General features: G+C 38.1%; 1 protein-coding gene across 1 annotated transcript in view; it reads right to left on the bottom strand.

The window, feature by feature from the left end:
- nonC (serine/threonine-protein kinase Smg1) overlaps positions 1 to 23,895 on the bottom strand; it is a 235,970-nt gene that overhangs the window by 13,677 nt on the left and 198,398 nt on the right. The window contains exons 46-49 of the mRNA XM_069846010.1: positions 7,534 to 7,795; positions 5,397 to 5,705; positions 2,180 to 2,502; positions 319 to 466 (exon numbers count right to left, since the gene is read on the bottom strand). Coding sequence (XP_069702111.1) covers positions 319 to 466; positions 2,180 to 2,502; positions 5,397 to 5,705; positions 7,534 to 7,795 — 1,042 coding nt within the window. The remainder of the gene's footprint in view (positions 1 to 318; positions 467 to 2,179; positions 2,503 to 5,396; positions 5,706 to 7,533; positions 7,796 to 23,895) is intronic.

The raw sequence follows: 23,895 nt of genomic DNA, 5'->3' as shown, positions 1-23,895 counted from the left end.
GACTGAGTTTGATTTACCAGTAAGATACCGGTAATTATAAATTCTGGGTCCATGGGTCCATGTAAGTTGGCGCTACTGGGTCTTCACTTTATCTTAACATTTTTTCAGCCATCCACAGTGAACACATTCGCAATAGCTGCAAATTGTCACTATTGACTTTTGAACTTAACCTGGTAATAAAATCTCGCTGATTAACAGAAAAAAAGGTTTATAAACTGTATAACAGTCAAAAGTGAAGTCTATGTTGGTTTCAACCGTCAAAAGTTTCGTCTGAATTGTAAGGATAAAAACTAAATCGCAGAATATTAGATAGCTGACCTGAAATGAGCATCTCTGCATTATGTATCCAGTTGTGGTCAATGGGTCCCTCTGGAGCCAGAAGCTGAACCAGGCTTTCTTCTGCTGGTGTAACAGTGTGCTCACATCCTGCTGCCAATACACAACTCTTCTCGCACTGATCCACCAACTACGTGAAGAAAAGTATCACTACTATAAGTCTTATCACAACAGCAGCACTACCACCATCACAATGAGACAACGTGTTCTGTGTCAAGGAACTATTATTAGTAATTTATTGATTTGTTAATCCATGCCACTAATCTCTCACTGGGAATTAGAAACCATCTGTATGTACTGTACTGCAGCAAATAATTTAATCACTTGCACCAACCTCTGTTGACTAGAACAGGTAAATTATAAACACAAGCTTGGAGAAAACATACTTCAACATATGTGTGCATAGGGTGATCAGATTCACATCGACGAAAAAGAGGACACAAAGCTTAAAAAAGGAGGACATTGTCCGAAAAAAGAGGACAGAGAATATGTATTTACATTTATAGTTCAAATTCCGTCAATCTCTATTTTATTAGAAAATAATTATAATAAAACTTTCAGAAGAACAAATGCGTGTTAATGCAAATTTTTCTTAAAAGATGTGAGATGTGTGGCATCAAAAGGACATCATTTCCAACATCTTCTATAACAAAGATAGGCAGTTACTGTAATTGTAATTTGTATGAGCAATCTTGAATATCCGACTCTGCTGGCAAACAGCATGCTTCCAGCTGCCACACGTGTCGCATAATCGTAGATGAAAGTCTATTTGAAGACTCTACATAGGTGAATGACCTATACCTTGACCAAAACTACTTCTGACTTGACAGTTTACAGAGAAGGTGGAGCAGTGTTGTCATGTTGCCCATCTTTCATGTAAGCGAGCGCGCTGCAGATAGAGTGCAGTAATGAATGGCTGACATGAACACACACATTTCTAACCAATTTGTTGAACACTAGGCATTAAAATTTGTGTACATTACTTTTATTAGTCTATAAGCATCGAAAGGACTGTAAGCTGTAAAAACAGGTATGAATTTAATACAAAGCCTATACTTTTATGAGTGTCTGTATTATTTTATGTAATATTGTTGGAAAGGCGTTGAAAAAATTGTAAACTATAAAAATATTCATGATTAAAAATATGCACGGTCTTTTTCTTTTCCAATATCGATAACAGTGCTCTTATTAATTTCAACACAAGCAGCAGTTCTCATTACGACCTGCGCCGAAGGTAAGAGAGGCCTGCCATTATTTTTTTCCCTCTCAAAATACTCTCTTACATAACACACCATCTCTCACGCTTGACTCCTTAACGGGGTAATATTCTTTGTTCTCCGCCTGTCTTTCCTTCCTTCCGACATTGCACAAGTCACCTGTTTAGAAACTCTCGCAGAAACTAGAAAACACATACTAGCCACACACTCCACCAATGGCAACGATGATAATACGTGTAATATAATTTAAACACAATAATTATCAATACACTAAAACAATACAACTAAATGATATTTTTAATTCACATAAAGCACGTGCTAACCAGCCAATTCAAAGTCATTCCGGGCACTGTATTCACCACTAGGCCGTGGTATTCACGTGCAACTTGTGAACATAGACACGGCAACACTGTCTCGTTACCATGGTTACACGTCTCTCGTCATTGGTTGATTTGAATGGTTGCCATGGTAACATGCTAAAGGCGCCATATGTCAGGTCGAAAGTTGTTTTGGACAGACCATAATAGTGAACATCGTAGCCACTGAACCACTGAGTTTTAATGTTTTCGAATTTTTCTTACACATTATTTTAATGATTACAATGGAGTTTATACTGCATTACAAACCTGAAGGAAAGCAGTGTCATTTGCCACTCCCTCGGATGTTCTGGTCCTCAAGGCTTCATGATGCAGAAGAGCATTGCATGTGTTCCCCACAAGAGTAGACAGTCTCTGTTCTAGGTTCAGTCTTTCAGATCTGGTGCTCACAGCTGACTCAAAGGCTGCCATTACTTCACTCAGTGCAGGATTCGCTCCTGCTGCCCATTTCAAACGCTGCTCTACACTGGCCACCAGAGCACTCTGTTGTTCACGTGCTTCACTGAGGCGCGGTTGCAAAGCCAACAGAGCAGATGAGGTTTTACGGAGCTCCATCATGAAAGTTGGACGACCTGAAAACAAGTGCAAACATTTTTCATATGCAATTTTCTTTTTACTCAGTACACAACAGAGCAGACTAGCTTTCAGAGCAGAAGTTTTCCTAAGCACAAGGTGGAAAACTGTAGCACAATACAGTCAACTTCGGTTATAGTGAACCTCTGCGAACTAGCATACTTCGTTCACTATATCTGAGATTCACTAAAACCAAAGTGTGTGTTTTTATACTATTGACGTTGCTGTACATACAATATTAATGTCCACTTGGGACAGACCACGTTAAATATCAGTAATAATGTTCGCTTTATCTTCCAACTTAAACACTTTATGCTTCGACATTCTGATGTTCACAGTTCGAAATTTGAATCTAATCTGACCATGTAGGTAGTAGGCACTGACCGATTTCGCACCTCTTCCCACTAGAGGTATGCCTACTAGGCCTCGGAATTCCCCCGGGTTCACTTTTACAAAGATGCGGGAGGAAGGGCTGAGGACCATTATACTGTAATCCTTCTTGTATTTACCCTTTGTCATTACTCTACTCCCTTCTACAAAAGAAAACACTTTCTCTTCCTATTCTTCGAATAACCTCTTTTAAAGAAGTCAGAACTAATCCTTCAATCCTTCCTTTATCTCTCACTGCGTACACTATTCTCTTTAACATGTTTTAAGCTGTCCAGGAAGCTGAACAAATCCTTTGTCTTTCAATGCACGTAATGAGTAGAAGGTTTGAGATTTTGTGCTGAACATATTCTTGAAAGTTTATAGGAGGAAGGGTTTCCTTCCTTTTGATCATTTTAAAATTACATTTTTTCGGGAAAGTTCTAGTTTTAGGTTCACTATAAGCGAAGTGAGGGTTCACTATAAATGGAGATATTAATGTGACTTATAATATATGCGGGTCGGGACCAACAATTTAGGTTCACTATAGCCGAATGTTCACTATATCCAGAATTGACTGTATATAGAAGGATAGAGAATTTCGGGAGGAGGGCACTATGACCCAGCACTGCGACCTTTTAAGATCTATTGTGCTCACTCTGATGCTGGGCACCTTCCCAAACCCATATTGGCTGACTACACTAAGGTTAGCTGCATACCCAGGTTTCAAGCAGGTAACCCTACTTTTCCCTAAACCAGTCCCCTCCATGCGTCACCAGCTGGCATTACGACGAAATGGAGAATGTTAATGGAATGATGTAGATCCTAATATGGGGAAATGAGAGAACTCAGAGAAAAATCCCAACTGTGACCTTGTCCGCCACAGTGTCACTATGGATTTTTCAATGAAAAATTCCAGGCCTAACCAGGACTCGAACCCGGATTATTGAAGATATGACCACTCAGTCACTGCAGGGGTTAGATTCTAGCCTTAGATTTTATGCTACAAATCCTTAACTCCAGTACTATAGTTAGTTTTATAAACCAACCCACACTCTCAGCTGGAAAATGGTTAATTCTCTCTTTCTTCCGTAACATTTTGAACAGAAATCATAATATCCTGTCTTATATCAACAGAAAAACTGATGTCGCTGCCATACATGCATAACCATATGCTGTCTTCCAGCCTATTTATTGGCCTAGGCCTTGCTATGCAATGGAGTAACATGGCTCCATTTTGGACTCTCACATCTGGAGGAGGTAAACACAGCAGGCCTTCGCGATCTAACTATAGTATAGGGACACCATTTTATTTTTACTTCAATTTTTATTGCACTGAGTTTTTTAATGTATTTCACTCCCATCCCTTCTATTAATGAAGTCCAAATTCCACACAGAACCAAGGCCGCATATATAGTCAAAGTCGCCTTATGGTCATAGTAAACAGTATTGAGTTAGTGAGTATAGTACAATCCAGAAATATGGTTGCGTTTCCCAGTGAAGAAAGAGCTTTCAATATTGAATCAGATCTTCGCACAGATACTGTGCATCTGTTTGCTTATGTCACATCCCAGTTTCCCTCACCTGCTTCTGCTCGCCCCTCTGTAAAGATTAGTGGATGGACTGTCTTACCTCTTTTCTGAAAACATTTTCTGTTAGGGATTGGACTTCTACGTAATATTGTACAACTGTTTAAAATAACTTAAATAAAAAGGCCTCATTAAGTAATTAACTGTCTCGTGATCTCTCCCCTTTCTATGACCCTGCAACATAACCATTTGGATGGGCAGTAGATAGCATATCTGAGTAATTTTATCTTTTCGGATCGGGTAGAAATGAAGATTGAATTTACAGTACATAAGGTACTCTTTTATAGAGTAGGTACAGAATTATTTCAACAGATATGAAGGACGAAATTGCAAACTGGTATAATTGTCTAAAGTGAGATATATGCACAAAAGAACTGAAGCCTCTATCGAAATGAACGTTCACCATTTTAAAAAATGTGTTTAAATATCCATATTATGATTATTTTTCAATTTAAATTCACTCTCTATATGGTATGCTAATGTGCTGTAGATAGTACACTATACACTACATAATGAATACGTCCGCATGGATAGCTCAATTCGTGAGTAAAAACACTTATTGTTAATACTGTACTGTATTTTGATTAAAGAAAAACTTAATGAAATTATCGAACTCAAAATCGTGGTATTTCCTAGTTTACATAAATGAATGAACTAATTTTCTTCCTTTCTATACCTAGTAAAGTGATTTGTTTGTATTTTACGCCAGTATCATCAAACTCCGGTAGCGGAAAGGGGTAACAAACAGTGTTTCCAGTTCTCAACCGTTAATCCAAAGGTATAGCCAGGTTACTATTAGAAATGTTAGTAAAAATAAAATGATGTCCTGATATAACACGACAAAGATTTCTTAATTTCATAATTTAGAACGAAAAAGGCAGCTTAAGCTTAGCCAATTAAACATGTATTGAGTATCAAAAGCATAGTGTAGTACTTACTGATTGGTGCCAGAGCATTTAAAGGAGCACCTTGCAACATGAGTATGTCCTCATGCAACCAGCTGTGTGCTGTTAACTGGAGTTGTAAACGTTGTAGGGTAGACCTCTGGGCTTCAACCTGCTGTTGAAGATGCCGTGCGACCTCTCTTCGTCTCCATGTAGCCTCGAGGGTGCTGGTGAGACCAGATGCTTGGGCCAATGTTCCTCCAGAGAAATGATTACTTTTCATACACAAATCCACTGCTTTTCGACACAACTCTTCTAGAGACACCTTGTTCTCAGCTCCAATATCTCTTTGCTCAACCTCCACTGCAAAAAAGAAAAAGGCAATTAGAGTAGAATGAGGGGGGGGGGGAAGGTTTCCGAAAGGTTAATATTGAATAAAGTTAGCCATTGCAAATAACTATTTTATTAAAATAAGAAATCTTCAATTTTTAATGAAATTAATGTTCAATATTCGTGTTTCATATGAATAACCCATTGGCAAGAGTCGTTATATTCACTTGAAATCTTTTTTGGCTAGAGCAAAAAAACTTTTATCGTTTTTGTCATTCAAACTATCAAAACAATCTTTTTTTAGTTAACAAAACCTGTATAATATGGAACGAGAAATATAATTTATATTTATTAAAATAAAATGTACTTGACTGGTTTTGCGGCTGAACAAAGAATTTAGCTGACTTTGGAACAAGTGTCTGTAATTTTTATTTTCTGTACAGTTCCAAACATTTAAATCTTAGATTAGGCTAATGAATTATACATAAAGTTACAGTTTGAAGAATTTTATTATCCTTAATATCTTCATTCATCGTATTCTGAAAGTAAAACTGATAATTTAGCGAAGTATGAAATGTACAGAGAAGCAACAGCTGATCTTTGAAAAGGCAGATACAATAAATTAATAAACTCGAACCTGTTGATACAAAACTATTATATTAATAATATACAGCTGTTTTCCAGTGTTGTTAATGTATTATTTTTTCCTACTCTCGTATTTATAAATGCCAAAAAATTTTATTACAAATGAAAATAAATTTCCCTGATGGTTATAGAATAAGGGTGTAGCTGCTTTTGCAACTTGAAGTTCCATTTTGCCATTATAATTCAGCTGTTTTTGCAATTATAAATCTGACTGATGGATATAACTTCAATTGCAATTAACCATAGTACGGATTTAACTTCTCTTGCAATTTGATCCACTTTTCTTCCTAGATTTTATGTGATTGATAACAGTTGTTTCATATGTTTAAAATGTTCAATTCGTAATCAAGGAGGAAAGGAATCTAGGGGTACCAAAATCTATTCTTTTTTTTTCTTTTTTTTTTTTAAGTTTTGGATATAGCTGCTTTTGCCAATAGCCTACTCATATTCTATTATCTATTTTCAAAAAAATTAAATGAATTAAATGACAAACTCAAGAATGGTGTGCCATTATTAAAGAAAACAAAGACCTGCTCTGAATTCGTAAATTTAATCTATTCTTCTAATAATTATGAAACAAATTCATGTAACAAAAAAAAAGGCAAATTACAATATGGCCCAGAATAAGGTATAGTATATACAGTACCGAAGTTTATGTTGCATTCTCAGTTCAGTGAGAAAAAATTATTGACGGCATTGTTAATTGTTACTTCAGTTGCTGCTAAAGGCTGTGAAAGAAACAATCAAAATGATACTCAGTATCCAAGAAAAATAATTCCTCATAGAGTGTTGTTTTCGTTCATACGCAGTGGAACTAATGTGAAAGCGGTATGTGAACTTTATCAAGAGGATTTTCATAAAGACAGACCATCAAAGCAGGCAATATTACTCTTGGTGAGCAAATTCAGGTGAACTATCTCAATTTTGTGTCAATGCAAAGGAAAAAGTGGGAGGAGAAAAACAGCTATAGACAATGCACATATGGGTATGGTGTTTAACAAAATTGTGAATTCTCCTAAGAAAAGCCAGTGATGGATCACCAAGGAATTAAATCTGAAGAGAACGAATGATCCATTAATTGGGTGCATTTCCATACCGCATAAAGGTTAGTCACCTTCTGAAAGCATGAGATTTAAATCAAAGGTGTCTGTTTTTGTTATTTAGTTTCGATATACTTTATTCTGGGACATACTGTATGCACAAGGAACTAACCTACCTGTCACATTTACACCAATCCTGTGTAATAGAAGGCACAAGGCCAATGCCAGTGTTTGTGACGTGACTCCAAGGAGCTGACGACTCACATAATCAGCTGTGAATCGTCTGATAGGTTTATTTAAATGATCATCATCATGTATTGGAGTCACACCATGAGCAACTTGTCCGCACAACGAAAAGAATTCCTGCATTGTTGTGAGTCGTTTCAGCAAGAAGATGTCTTCCAGCACTGCACGTGTAGCATCATTGAACACTGGTGCCTGAAATTATCACACAAAACAGTCAAAATATAAATAGAATCACATTTTAACAAGACTATTTATAGTTGTGTTATAATTTTTAGTTGACCTTCCTTCCTTCTACTTGTGTGAAATATAAATTTTATACTATCTTTATTTATAAAATATTTATTTATTTTATTTATTAATTTATATTTCATACAACAGGTGGAAGGAAGGAAGGAAGGTCAACTAAAAAATTATGACACAAATGTATTTTTCCATTATTTTAAGCATCTTCAGGTTATTTTCTGCACACTCATCCATTTTCTTTATATGGCGAAAATGTAGTAGCTTTTTTTTTTTTTTATAAACAGAGTATGAGTGCCTTTCTCTTTTTTTTTTGTGTCTTCTTAAATTTCTTTGCTCCTTTTAGGATATTATCCCTAATTATTTTAACAATTTTATCTTTTTCCGGAAACACTTGAATACTCAACAGTGAAACCAATATATAAGAAAGGGTGTGGGGAGAGAAAGATCAATCTACTAATGCTAATTACAGATTCATATAAATATTAACAACATTTTCGAAAGTGTTTGAAAAAGCTACATATAATATATTATTATTTGGAATCCAATAATACATTATAGTCCCGACGCTGTTATTTCCGGCGTGACTCCGCCTCTTTGCTTATGTCTTAGAAAGTGAAGGCTCTATAAAGTCTAGGTAGGTAGTATCGTTCGCCATTTTTGTTCTTACGTTACCGAACTACCATACGAGGAATCTATTTGCCACACTGTTAAACATTATCATGTCGTAGCTCCTATGATAATAAATCAAACGCAATGTAATTCAGCAAATAATTCAGCGGCAAATAATGTCTTCGTGTGCTTTCTGCGAACGCCAACGAAAGAGCTAAAATGGCGGGCGATTATATTAAGTATTTATCGAGCCTTAAGAAATGAATCAGCGAATCACAAGACGCACACGTTTAAATGTAGGCGACCTGCAACACGATTGGCTGCCGGAAATTAGAGCGACGGGACTATAGTTTTAGAGCAGTTGGGTTTAGAAAACAAAATTCAACAGAGCAAGCATCTTTAGATGAAGCATTGAATTAGGTACAGCTTACAGTAGTAAAATTTTTGGAAATATTCAACATTTTTTTCCTCCTTTACTGTATCTTGTAAAATAATGAAAATTGGCCTGTGTGAAACACTGTCCTTCCGCTATATGAAAAAAAAATATTTTTACGATTTAAAAAAAATATTTATACTTTTTTTCAAAATTAAAAATGATGACAGTTCCACTGTGCAGTAATGAAGCATTTCCCTCATAACTCATAAACTTGTTAACTTTTTCATGTTCTCTCTCTTTTATTTTATTGCTGAAACTCATATTTACAATATCATGCTCTTTCAACTGCATTCCTTAAGAAATAATATTTCTTTTATTTTGTGTTAGAAGAAAATACTGATATTTAACCATTTTTTAAATGAATTTAATTTTTATCAGACAATTTACCAAAGGTAGAGGAGTGATTTTGCATCATATTGTAGATATTACATGTATAAATACACACAAAAAATTTCATCACAGAATGTTGGATAGTTTTTGAGTTATATGGGAAACCCATCATCACTGCATAGTGAACAGAATTTTGGGATGGAGGGGGAAATGTAAATATATTCTTTTAACCGTATTTTTTTTTTGTTCATATAGCAGAAGGACAGTGTTTTAAACATACCAATTTTCATTATTGTACAAGATACAGCAATGGAGAAAAAAATGTTGAATATTTCCAAAATTTTACTGCTGTAAGCTGTACCTAACTCCTTAAATTGGAAATTACATAGGATATTTTGTGATTTGGTTAGAGCATTTGACTGTAATCACAATACATTGATAAACAAATTAAAGTTTTATGGTATTAAAGACGACTCTTAGTCTGGTTTACATTTTACTTATGAAACAGAAAAAAGTACAAATATGTTGTTGTGTTGTTGTTTTCTAATGCCAGGCGTTTGACAATAAAATCATTTGACCTCTTGCACTCCAATATTTTTCAAAGATATTATCATGGTCGGCCACTGAAGCACAGATTTTGAGGTGTTCCGAATCCATTTCTTGGTTTGAGTTGCACAATGAGCAGTTAGGGGACTGATATATTCCAATTCTATGCAGGTGTTTGGCCAAACAATCACGACCTGTTGCCAATCTAAATGCAGCTATAGACGATTTTCGTGGTAAATCGGGAATTAACTGTGGATTATGATGCAGAGAGTTCCATTTTAAACAGTCACAAAGTTACTCATTCAGAACTTAGGAATATTAAACATGGAGGTCCTCATGGATACATTTCAAGCCCATTATTGTTTTATAGTTTATATTAATGATTTAGTCTCAACCATAAATAACATTTATCCTGAATAATCTCATCTGCAGATGATGCAAGTGTGATTGTGATTATCTCAAGTAAACAGGACGATAACTTTATAAACACTTCTAATAAAGTGTTCAAGCTAATGGACGATTGGTTTGATGTAAATAAACTAGCACTTAATGTTTATAAAAACAGTGTAATCAAATTTTATGCACATAATTGTATTCAGTTTTCCTACAAAAGTAGACTGAATGTTACCGATCGCAATGGAATTATAAGCACAAAGGTTCTTGGTTTGGAAATGAATAATTACTTGAACTGGAAAACGGACACAGAATATATTACTCCTAAGATGAACTCTGTCTGCGATCATTAAGATCCTTATCTTCTCTTGGCGACAGAAACATCCTTAAATTGGCAAACTCTGCATACTTTCATTCTATAATCATATTCTGGCTAACTTATCTCAAGCTACGAGCATAGACATTTTGTTTTACGAAATAAAGCCCTAAGAAGGAAAACGGGTGTGCATAAAAGGACACCACATAAAAATGTTTTCCAACATTTTGAAATCTTGATTTTACTTTGCGAGTACATTCTTTCCCTGATGATATTTTCTGTTAAAAATTAAGATACTTTTAGTACTAATCAGAACATAAATACAATATGTAAATCTTCCTCTGTTGGTCTCGGCTGTTATTAAAAAAGCAGTTCACTATTCACCTATTACAGTCTTTCTATACATTAGGCCTACCTAATTATGATAAAGCATTGGAGAACCAAGGGAAAAAGTTTTCGAACAGAATTAACAAAATTTCTCCATATTCATGCCTTTCACGCAACTGATGAACTGTTATGCTTGTAAATTGAATTAATCTGCTTAATAGTACATTATGCAACGAGCCTATAATGGTAGTAATTAAGACGCCTGTATTTTTATGAAACGAGCACAAGCGAGTTTCATAATTTTCATACGAGCATCTTAATTACCATTATAAGCAAGTTTCATACGACTTTTTATGCTCGACCATATTTCTAACTTGAAATTATTCATAAGTATTCATATTATTCTTATCTGACTGGGGAGCGGAACTGACCTTATGCAATATCTCGTAAATTGTGAGATGTGCGCAGACGCGAAAGTATTGATTTTTTCCGAGAAACAAATGTCATTGACCTTGATATAATCTAGAGAGTAAAATAAACATTAATCTTGATATAACCTTGAAATTGATTTAGACATTGAAAAACGAGATGACAAATTGAATTTATTCGAATATTATTTACAATTAACAATTAACGCTAATTATTATAGTAACAGAACATAACCTTCTGCGACAGTGTTGGATTTCCAGCCTCTGTGACGTTTCGCTAGTTGTCTTTCGATTGCATATCCGAGAATAACCGATACTTGCACTTTCATATTGCTATAATGGTGTTTTCTGATTGGTGGAACACCTGAACTTTAATGAATAGGTGTACTTTAATGATGTCTATTAAAGGGCTGCTACCAGGTGTATAATTACTACATTAAGGCATGGTCGAGCATAAAATATATTATACACTTTTGTATAATTTTTAACTTTTTTTTTTTCATATCTCAAAACTGTAATGCTGATGTAAGGTCTATGGAATACAATAGATGCCCCGAAGAAGTGGCTAATGAGGCACTGGTCACAAAGAGTGCTAATAACCTATTTGAGGTATCAAATAACTTGCTCCAAGAAACAAGAGAGCAGTCATTACAAAGTCTGTGGTTGAATTCAAAGGTCAAGCTAGTTTCTTACCTAATTTTTTTAATTTAGTATTGATATTTAATATTTCTTAATTTAGACAGAATTTTTTTCTTGTGAACATAAATTAATTCAAGAGGCTATTTACTAAATTACATTCAGTACCTGAAAGTTAAATTAATATAATAAATTAGAGCGTAGGCGTCATGCAGGCAGGAATCGGGCATGCTCTGGGTTCAGTGGGCTAGTATTGGGCAGGCATTGCTCTTAATATGGCAAGAGGAATTCAGTGGGGGCCATTCAGTTGCTAATCTCCTAGTTCAGCGGGTCTTAATCTGGGGTCCATGGATGGTCTTCAGGGGCCCATGAAAGTCACATAAAAATTAACATGTACATTCACTAATACAGTTTAACATAAAAAAGCAGAAGTGTATCTAAAAAAAATCACTTTTTGATATTTTTCTAGAGAGGGGCCCATAGTTTTCACCACATTTTCAAAGTAGTCCAATCAAAAAAAGTTTAAGAATCACTGTCCCAGTGGGATTGACAAGAATATTTTATCACTTCATTTCAATAGGAAATTTTATGTTTCTTCTGGAATTAATGTTTTGTCTAGTCGTTTTCAATTTTTTATAATTGTGTTATTTCTTTTTCTTTTCCTTTTCCATTGTTTTCTTTTTTTTTCCATTATAATTGTTTACCCACCATTTACTAAAAAAAAAAAAAAACAACAATTTTATGGTAAGCTTTGTCTTCTAGGCAGCCTTCACTTGGAGGAAACTGAATAAAATTTATTCAAAATAATTTTCAAATTAGAGAGCTGTATTTATAATATATTTACATTATCTACACAACTAAGTGTTTTGCTTTATGTATATTCTTTTATATCTTTTGACAATAATATTTAATTATTTCATTTCAATTTGTCTTTTCAAATTAGAGAGTTTTTTTTTTTTACAATATTTCACATTATCTACACAATGAAATGTTATGATTTTCCTTTATGTATTTCCTCACTCCAGTAAAAACTAAACTTCAAACCTGATTTATAATTGATTTTTTCAGTGTGTCATAAATAGTTAAAAATCAACGAAAGTATCAATGCCATAAACCAAATTAGATGAAAATGAATTCTCCTGAAGTTAGAAAGAGGCAACAGATTTGAACTGATTCATAAATAAGATTATGAACAATGCCAGAATTAAACCTATGTTTGTATGTAGTCTTTCAACAATACATAAATTGCCTCCTACGCAGTTGCTTATATTCCTGTCAATCTACATAATGCAACTTGAGATTCTAATTGCAATATTATGGATCAAGCTTTTATTAGGGCAAAGGCTGAGAGTGGGCAAAATTGATTACATTCTTTTTCCCCATGTGAATCAATATCTGATTATTGATACTGTCAGATTTTGATGATTCAGTGCAGTGAACCGCAAAAAGATCTGTTTTCTTATGTTAATGTATTCGTAACATAACAGATCTCTCACTTCAGCAATGGGTGTGAGAGGAGGTTTTATTTATATCAGTCATATGAATCATCATATGAATCGCCACAGTCACAGTGTAAAGTTCCAAGTTGGGTCAATACAGGTGAAAATTATTTTCGCAAAACACCAACAAAACATAAATGAAGTTTTTTTTCCCCCTCTGAAGCTCTAGATAGTAGCACAATTTCATTTGGCAAGGGCAGACCCAAAAATTTTAGGAAAATATGTAACAAAATACAATGTTAGAACGTTTTCCCAGAAGTACTCTTGCTAGAAATAAACTCAAACCTAAGCTGCTGGATAGCAGAGACTGCACATCATCATATAAATACACAACTCTTCTCCAAATTACTTCTCTTTACATTTTCAGTTCCTTACTACTTCACGAAATCAGCATCAATCTCTCCTTTCCATTCCTCATCACAGAACTTCCCTATACTCATCCTCCGACAAGCTCACAGTTTAAAAAGTAAACTAACAGTATGTTTTATCTCACCAAATCCGTTTCTGAAAAGTTGCTAGATTTATACCGAAGTTTTTATCTTTAGTATTTTAGCAATAATTTCTTCTGTTAGATTAACCCTTTCTCTTGTCTTTGTGCCAGGATACTAGAGCAGTTTATTGTGCCTTGGTTAATAATAATGGCGCTGAGTTAATTCGTTTGATTTTTATTTTGTTTTAGAAAGTGTTCTTCTTATATAGCTGAAGTTAAATTTTGTACAATACAAAGGATACACAATTATAAGTGGGATGAGATGAAACTCTTAATATCAGGATTGCCAGAAGTCCTGGATTTTCCAGGATTGTTCTGGATTTTAATGGTGTGTCCTGTGTCCTGTGTCCTGGATTGAGATTTTGTCTCGGGATGTCAAACAAATTGGAAAAATACAATTTTTGCTCATTTCTATAAAATTATTTTTAAAAATCCTTATTCCTTTTTTAAAGACTCTGTCCAATCTATGTTCAAAGTCGTCGTTAATGCCGCCTGGCTCCTCCTATCGGCTTATTACTTACTTACTTACAAATGGCTTTTAGGGAACCTGCAGATTCATTGCCGCCCTCACATAAGCCCGCCATTGGTCCCTATCCTGAGTAAGATTAATCCAGTCTCTATCATCATATCCTACATCCCTCAAATCCATTTTAATATTATCCTCCCATCTACGTCTCGACCTCCCCAAAGGTCTTTTTCCCTCCGGTCTCCCAACTAACACTCTATATATGCATTTTTGGATTCACCCATACATGCTACATGCCCTGTCCATCTGAACTATTAAAATAAAAACGATAATACTATTGTATGTATTATGTATTATATAGGATCTTTATTCGTTACTCTCTTTGAAAGTTGATTTATTACTGATAGGATTTAAACCCTGTATCATTCATTTTTCTCTATAGGTCAGGCTGTAATATGACATTTTTCTGACTTTGTCAATAATTCTAAGAAAACTTCATAATGTAGCTAAAATGTAACAAAATTAATAGATTGCGCCCTATATAATTAGTCGAAATACATAAAACGAATATAATCAGTTCTATTACAAATTGTGTAGTCACGTTAAAGTATTATCACATGTCCTGGATTCCTGATGAGAGAATCTGGCAACCCTGCTCAATACAGATATCGAAAATCGAACCCAGAATCTCTTTAATATAATGCTACCACTACATAATAGAGATGTTTACTAAAGTTGCTTTACCCTTTAAATAAACAGTTTATTCTAACTGCCATTCCAGAAAACTTGTTTATTTTTGGCGCCACAGAATGCTCTTTTAGCTCACTGTGCGCCGAGGTGTGTTGACCTGGGGCTCGGTATTTGTTCTCCCTTGTTATATACCACGCTTAAAATACAAGAATGTTATTCTGATTCATTAAAAACCTGTAGGCCTAATTCGTCTCAATAGTCTTTGTTCCTATGTTAGGACTACGAGTATATTACACTATCAAATTTCTGTGTCACAAAATATGATAAAATTTTTTATCAATTATATAATCAAATGTTTTGAGTACCGGTATATTACATTATGTCAAAGCTTTTATCATATTTTAAATCACAGTTCTAATAATGGATCCACAACGGTCCTATGCATGTTGCAACTTGCAACTGTAAATGCAGTAATGGTTATTGCGTTAATACTAAAGAAGAAATCAAAGAAAAAACATATTTTGTTTGAGATTCGGGTAGGGGGAAATAACACAAAAGCAATCCATCAAATTCTACTGAGATAACTTCATTGTGACGATGTGAAATGTACTAAGTTTTTAAGAATGGATGATGAATAGTAGTAGTAGTAGTAGTAGTAGGGTTTAAGAAGGGCGCGTCAGCTACTATGGCTATTTGCGCCCTTATCTAAAATTCTTAATGTAACAAATACATAAATAATATAATAATCAGAGTGCTAAAAGAACTAAAAAGCGTTGTCACGATAAAACGAGGCACACAAATGCAGTATACATAAGGTGATTTCTACAGAATCATAAAAGTGAGCAATTCTACCACACTAGGTGGTATTCAAGACGAACAAATAAAACAATAAAACTAAGGCCACCGAGGATAACTTGTCAATCATATTTTAAAACCATAAAATTTTATAAAATATTCGGATGTATAAAGTCCGAAGTGTCAGCAATGTAAAATCAAATATAAAACAACAAATGTAACCTCCGGATGTAAAGGGTCCGGAAGATGAGTAAAAACGGATCAATAAAAAACTAAATCACCTTATCCAAACCTGTATTTGATAAAAATCTCAGAACTGCATTTGCACAATTAAAATCATTTCCAAGAGCGTCACGTAATGTCGGCCGAATTCCATATTGCCTCCGTGCATGGTCATATTTCCTGCAACGCAATAAAACGTGTTCCACCGTAAGTGGAACATGGCACATATCGCACTCCGGCTGAGGTTCGCCACGTAGGAGATGGCCGTGTGTCAGATGACAATGGCCAATCCTCAACCGGGTGAGTAAAACCTCCTCGTGTCGCGACGCTCTTGTAGACGAATCCCAAACTCTAACAGTATTCTTTATATTTCGTAATCTGTTTCCCTCTTGTGCAGACCATTCTCCTTCCCATTGCCACCAAATTTTAGATTTCAAGTAGTTTCGAATGTCCTGCCACCTCTCGCGCCAATATACCAGAGAGCCATCCAGTGCGCCAGCCCTGGCTGCAGCATCCGCGGCCTCATTTCCTGCAATCCCTGCATGGCCAGGAATCCACACTACTCCAATCTCATAATCAGAGCAAAGGAGAGTATGGAACAGCTGTTGAGTTCTTAAGACAAGCGGATCATCACAATTAAAAGACTGCAAGGACTGGATGGCACTTAAAGAGTCGGAACAGATAAGGAATCTGCCCCGAGGTTGCCTGATTAAAAACAATAAAACTCTGTAAAAAGCATAGAGTTCAGCAGTAAAAACACTAGTATATTGGCTTAGTCTGTATTTAAATATCTCTCCATTTGTAACGAAGGAACAACCAACACAATCATTTATCCGGGATCCGTCAGTAAAAATTAATGAATAATTTGGATATCGGGATAAAAGTTCATTAAAACGAAGTCTATAAACAAAAGCTGGTGTAAAATTCTTAAAACAGCGGCTCAGACTTATATCAAACATGGGACGTCGCATAATCCACGGAGGAGTGGTGGTATACTCCAGTGTGCGGACTGATGGTAGATGTATATCCAGCTCAGAGAGCAGTTCACGAAAGCGCACACCTGCTGGACGAGGTCTCCGTGGATTTTCACTGTATCGGCCGTAAAGAGACGAATGATGGAAAGAGTCGTAAGAGATGTGCTCAGGCTGCGAGCGGAGCTTAACAGCATATGAGCACAACAAAATATGACGTCGCCGATACAGTGATGGTTCTCCTGCTTCACAATACAGGCTCGCTATCCGACTGGTTCGGAAGGCCCCTGTAGCGAGTCGTATCCCATGGTGATGTACAGTATCTAAAAGACGTAATTTAGAGTTATTTGCTGAGCCATAAATAAAACACCCATAATCCAGCTTTGATCGAATAAGAGCTCGGTAAAGGCGTAAAAGCACTGTACGGTCTGCACCCCATCGGACCCCTGACAAAAGGCGTAAGATGTTTAAGGATTTCTCGCAACGCCTTCTCAAATCACGTATATGCGCCTCCCACGTTAACTTATAATCAAAGATAAGGCCCAAGAATCTCGCAGTGTCTGTATATTGCAATTCCACTCCATTCAGACGCAATTCGGGATGTGGATGTAGTCCACGTTGGTTGTAAAAGTGGACACACTGCGTCTTCTGAGTGGAGAATTTAAAGCCATTGCGAACAGCCCATTCTGATAGTACGTTGATGACCAGCTGCAAATGTCGACCGATGGACGGAAGATATCGGGAGCTGTAATATAAACTGAAGTCATCAACGTACAACAGAGAAGATACTCGGTTACCCACACAGTGGGCAATTCCATTGATCGCAATGCAGAAAAGAAGAACGCTTAATACAGAACCCTGCGGAACGCCGTTTTCTTGGAGGTGTTCGTTAGAAAGTGTGGTGCCTACTCGAACTCGGAAATACCGCTCTGCCATGAACTTCGCAATAAACGTTGGTAGACTACCACGAAGTCCCCAGTCATGCAGAGTTTGCAGAATGCCATACCGCCATGTGGTATCGTAAGCCTTTTCTAGATCAAAGAAGACCGCCACAAGATGTTCCTTCTTGAGGAAAGCATCTCTAATGGCGGTCTCTAACCGAACAAGATGGTCTACGGCGGATCTGTGCTTACGAAAACCACATTGGATGTTAGATAATCGGTTTTCCGATTCGAGTACCCACATCAGGCGTTTGCTTATCATTCTTTCCATAACCTTGCATACGCAGCTGGTGAGAGAAATTGGTCTGTAGCTTCCAGACAAAGAAGGATCCTTTCCTGGTTTCTGGACGGGGATTATAATGGCGGAACGCCAAGCAGATGGGAACACTCCCTTAGTCCAGATTCTGTTATACATTGCCAGAAGAAAGGATTTTCCATCAGGCGGAAGATGGCGAAGCATTTGGTTATGGATGTTATCAGGACCAGGGGAGGTGTCAGGGGATGTGCTTAGGGCCGCCTCCAGCTCCTCGGATGTGAACGGTGTATTGTAGTACTCTGTATTATCTGATATAAAATTGAGGTTTCGTTTTTCCGCAGTATCTTTGATTTTCAGAAATTCCGGGTCATAATTATTTGAGCTGCTAATCTGTGCGAAAGAGGTAGCGAATATTTCTGCAATTTCTATTGGACTGGTGGTCGTTAATCCATTGCTTATTATTCCCGGAATTACAGAACTACGTTTCCCCATTATTCGGCGGACTTTGTCCCATACGATGTTAGATGGGACATTCCTTTTCATTGAATTGACGTAGTTTGTCCAGGACGTCTTCTTAGCATCGCATACAGTGCGACGAGCTTTTGCTCGAAGACGTTTAAACTGGACAAAATTTTCTTGGGTCGGATGGCGCTCAAATTGGCGTAAGGCACATCGGCGGTCTCGGATTGCATCTCTGCAGGCATCCGACCACCAGGGGACAGAGAAGCGTTTTGGCCTGCAGGACGACCGGGGGATAGATAATTCCGCTGACTTGATAACCATATTTGAGAAATGGTCTACTACGGAGTCCACACTTTCATGTCCGTTATCTTCGAATGATATGGACTCCGAAAATCCGACCCAGTCCGCCTTTTTAATAACCCAGTTTGGAGATCGAGATTCCGCAGGACGTAAAGCGGACATACGCATTCGGATGGGGTAGTGGTCACTACCATGTAGGTCGTGAATCACAGACCATTCGAAATGCGTGGACAAAACTGGGCTACAAATGGAGATATCTATCATGGAGTATGTACCATAAGCCAAGGAAAGGTGTGTTGCTTCCCCTGAATTCAGGGTAACAAGATTTAGACGGGTACATACCTCTGCTATTTTATTTCCTCTGTCGTCATCAGAATTTGAGCCCCAAGAGTGGTGGGATGCATTGAAATCCCCCACCAAGAGATATGGTGCAGGTACCTGTGAAAGAATATGTTGAATTTCAAGTACTGTAAAGGGTGTATCTGGGGGCATATAAACGGAGACTATTGAAAACTGTATGGTAGGTAAGGTTACTCTGGCAGCTAGGCATTGATGAGGACTGTTAATGTTTAGAACAGAGCAAAAGATATTCTGGCGGAGAAGGAGGGCACAACCTCCGTTAGCACGAATACCGGCAAGATGGTCATACCGGTAAACATTGTATCCCGAGATTTTCAGGGAATGTTCAGGTCGGAGGTGTGTCTCCTGTAGACATAAAATAGCAGGGTTCTCACGATAGATCAATTGCTGTAGTTCTGCATATCTGCTGCGTACACCGTTCACATTCCATTGTATGATATCAGTCATTATGTGGATCTAAATTATCATGGTGGCTTCACGGGTGATTTTCTCTTCTTATCTTTTCTAGGATTTCGTGCCGTTGACTGAGACTGCTTGGTCTTCGACCGTGGGGATTCGCTCGCAGATCGCCGCACGCCCGATCGTGATCTTGATCGAGACCGTGATCTCGACCCGTCACCAGAACAGGGAGCGCGACGTCGCGGCGATCTACCAGGCGTAGAGTCTTTCTCTGTCGCCACGGTAATAATCTTTTTTGGAATATAAGGCCTTATGTCAAGGCCACACGAGTCGTCTGACTCAGCAGTCTGAGTGGCAACATCTACATACGTCTGGGTTGCGCTTTCAATACGCTTCCCAGGTATACTAACAAGAGGTGGCGTTTGCGTAAATACATCTATTGCTTGTGTTGCCTTTTGCAAAACTGCTGCATAGGACTTTTCCGTCGCCTTTTTCTGTTGATCTAAAATACGCTTACGCGCCTCGAAAAACGTAATATTTTCTCGGACTCTCAGTTCTTGGATATCCTTCTCTACCATATACTTCGGGCAATTTTTAGAATTGGAGGCGTGGTCCCCAGCACAATTCACACAGTGCTCGGCGCTGGCACACGGGGATTCCCCATGGTCAGAACCGCCGCACCTTGCACATACGATGTTGTTTGTGCAACGTTTTTGCGTATGTCCGAACCGTTGGCACCTAAAGCACCGCATTGGGTTCGGCACATACGCACGAACTGGGACACGCTCGTACCCGACAAGGATGTACTCTGGTAGGACAGGCTTTTCGAAGGTCAAAAAGACAGTGCTCAGCGGAATAGTCTGTCCGTCCCGCTTACGTAATAAACGGTAAGCCTTGGACACAGACTGTTCCGCCAGTTCTAGTTGGATCTCTTCATCAGACATACCGTCCAGAGAATCCGTATGCACTACACCCCGCGTGGTGTTTAGCGAGGAGTGCCGTTCGACTTTAATAGGGTAAGACCCTAGCAACTTCGCTTTCAACAACGTCTCACTCTGTTTTGGAGATACCGTCTCGACGAGGAGACTACCGTTGCGTAGGCGAGTTGCATTTTTGACCTTCCCAACGAGTCCGTCGAGTGCGCGTCTCACGTAAAATGGACTAATGTTTTTCATTGTCTTTTCTGTTCCGTCCAAGGTAATACTGATAAACTTCGGAGGCGGCACTTTGACAGTTACTTTCTCAGGGTCCAAGTCCATAGCAATTTTCGTCAAAATTTGACCACCAGTCGTACCAATTCCTGTCTTCTGTTTTTTATTATTTTTTTCTGAGGGAGGAGAAGAGGAGCGCGAAGAGGCCATTTTGAACTGCCCCCCCCCTACGGAACTGTCGGCGTCAGCCTGCCACCGGGGGGGCGAAAGAAAAAGACACCTAAAAATTCTTCGCGGTCTGTGCCGGCCGTGGGGACCCCCCCACAGCCCGATCCCAAGCAACCCACTTCACGCAAGTTACCCTTCAAACTGGTCATTACACACCTAATGGCAAGTCTTACACCAGAGGCGTGTCGCAGTTTTATGCCCCTACCACGGGAATAACCGCCCGTGGCTCCCCACTCTACACCGAATACAAGTGCCAGACTACTGCGGCTAACTCCGACCGACCCTCCCAAAGCCGGAGCAATCCGAGACCGCACGCAGCTTCAGGGGACTTGTGGTTGATTACACTGCGACACCCATACGTCAGCGGTAACACGTCGGAGCGATATATCCGCCCCGGCGAGCAGAGTCGGTCACCGGGACGTTTAAGTCGCTCCGGACCCCCATTGGGGTTCTACGTGAGTGTACATGACTACTGGTCCGGGCTCCGCACCTAGACTTGCATATAGGGGCAGTATGAAGGGTCCACTATTGCTTCGTTGCTGGGCGCCCTGTCGGGCCACACAAGTTGGAAGTCGCGCTCGAAACCGTGGGACAGGACCACGGAGATAGGAAAGATCCCCGCTGGTGAGACGGGAGTTATAAACCTAAGAAACTTAACCTAATAATAGATATAAGAACTAGAAGGGGAAGAAGAATAAAGCCTCATCAGGCATTGTTAACAAATCCCGTCATGGTGGCGGACGTGGCAAGAACAAAAACAGCGGGGATGGAGAGGTGAAAATGGCTGTGATGATGTGGTGGGCGTTCCGCATGCAATGGCGGCCGGCAGAGAGAAATAGTGATGAAAAAGAAGAGAGAACGAAGAGGAGTGGATGGTGATAGGACGAAAAATGGCCGAAAAGAAGAGCACGAGAGCCACCATTGCACCCCCCGGTCACCACTTGGAGGAACCCACCTCGACCGGTGGATGATGAAATATTTCATATGACCCATAACGTGATATTAAAAGTTTCGTGGTTTTCATAGATCATGTGTAGGGCTACTTAATGTCCGCCATTTTCTTTCGTCTCAGTTACAGATTTTATCAAAGGTATGATGATGACAATAACTTTTATCACGGAACTATGTCACAGCTGGATGTGATAAAAGATGCTACATTACACTGTAAAATGTTTATCATGTATATTTTATCAAATTTCTGTGACAGAAGTTTTTTTGTTTGTAAGCAACTAAGCATGTGACAATTTTATTATCAGTTCTCTGAGCTCATGACCTTGCATAGTATATTTGAAGTGCGTTGTATAGGTTCCAATAAGAACTCTTACCTACAACATGATGCGAGATTTTTGGGTTTCTGCACCGTGTTATTGGTGAAGAAGCATTCAATGTTTCGGAATATATTGGCTCATCAGGAGAGGCAGCCTACGCAGTACCGATTTGGTGAATGCGTTACCAATACCTATTTTCCAGGACTGGAAAACAGATTAAATAAATATTTCACTTTCTCTGCCTCTCCTGATTTTTAGTAGGTTAGTTTACGACGCTGTATCAACATCTCAGGTTAAGCATCAGAATGAAATGAAGTTGATAATGCCGGTGAAATGAGTCCGGGGTCCAGCACCGAAAGTTACCCAGCACTTGCTCATATTGGGTTGAGGAAAAACCCCGGAAAAAACCTCAACCAGGTAACTTGCCCCGACCGGGAATCGAACCCGGGCCACCTGGTTTCGCGGCCAGACGCCTAACCGTTACTCCACAGGTGTGGACTCTAGTTTTTTAGTAGTAGTAGTAGTAGTAGTAGTAGTAGTAGTAGTAGTAGTAGTAGTAGTAGTAGTAGTAGTAGTAGTAGTAGTAGTAGGTTTATTTTGCTTGGCAGAGTTAAGGCCATGAGGCCTTCTCTTAGTTATTTAGATTAATAATATGAATATAGATCTTAAGTTTTGTTTAATAGTATATCATTTTAAAATGTATAATGATTTTGTATTATCGTTTTTGTGTTACTGTCATTGTAAACGTTGTTTGAATTTATGTTTTTAATTTGTTTTTACGCTCTATGTTTACATTTCTGGTGGCGTGGAAGAGAAGGCCTGATGGCCTTAACACCACCAGAATAAATACATTTATTATTATTATTATTATTATTATTATTATTATTATTATTATTATTATTATTATTATTATTTCCTTTCCTCCTCCATCTTTTTTAGCTAACTTCTCTGCCCCTTCAAAGAGTCTTGTTCTATGTCCGTATCTGTACGTCGAGACCTGACAACAGTTTTCAGAAGGGTGAACAAGGGTACACGGCATAGCTCCCACGACAGGGTCAGTACGACGCCAGACTTGTCAAGACAAGACAAGATAGGGCACTCATATACAATTCTGAACTATGACAGATTCCACGATGCGTTAAGGCCACGCGTCACGTACCTTTCTCCGTAGACCATCTTTATTCTAGCAGAGTTTAAATTTGTAAACAGGTGAAGTTTGGCGTCGTGAACTGTATGTTACGTATTGTAGATAAACTTAGAATCGCAGTTGTAAACAACATTTGATGCAAATAAGCAAGTATGTGAGTGAACAAGGATTCGTAAACAGCAGGTGGATGACGGCGACCTTCTAGCGATTACGATTCATTCGAATGTTACTGCGTTGCCACGTACAGCCTTAGACACAAAAAATTACCATTCTGCAGCGTGAATTTGTCTAACTCCACTTCGGACAGGGCCTGGTTCACACGACTAGGGAAAGGATGTTTATTTTGCACCTAATTTACCCTAACTCGTTGTACCCTCTGAATA

This window comes from Periplaneta americana, chromosome 14 (genome assembly GCF_040183065.1).
Source record: "Periplaneta americana isolate PAMFEO1 chromosome 14, P.americana_PAMFEO1_priV1, whole genome shotgun sequence".
NCBI classification, from domain to species: Eukaryota; Metazoa; Arthropoda; class Insecta; order Blattodea; family Blattidae; genus Periplaneta; species Periplaneta americana.
The sequence above is the reverse complement of the archived record's forward strand: the minus strand, read 5'-3'. Positions and strand labels throughout refer to the sequence as shown.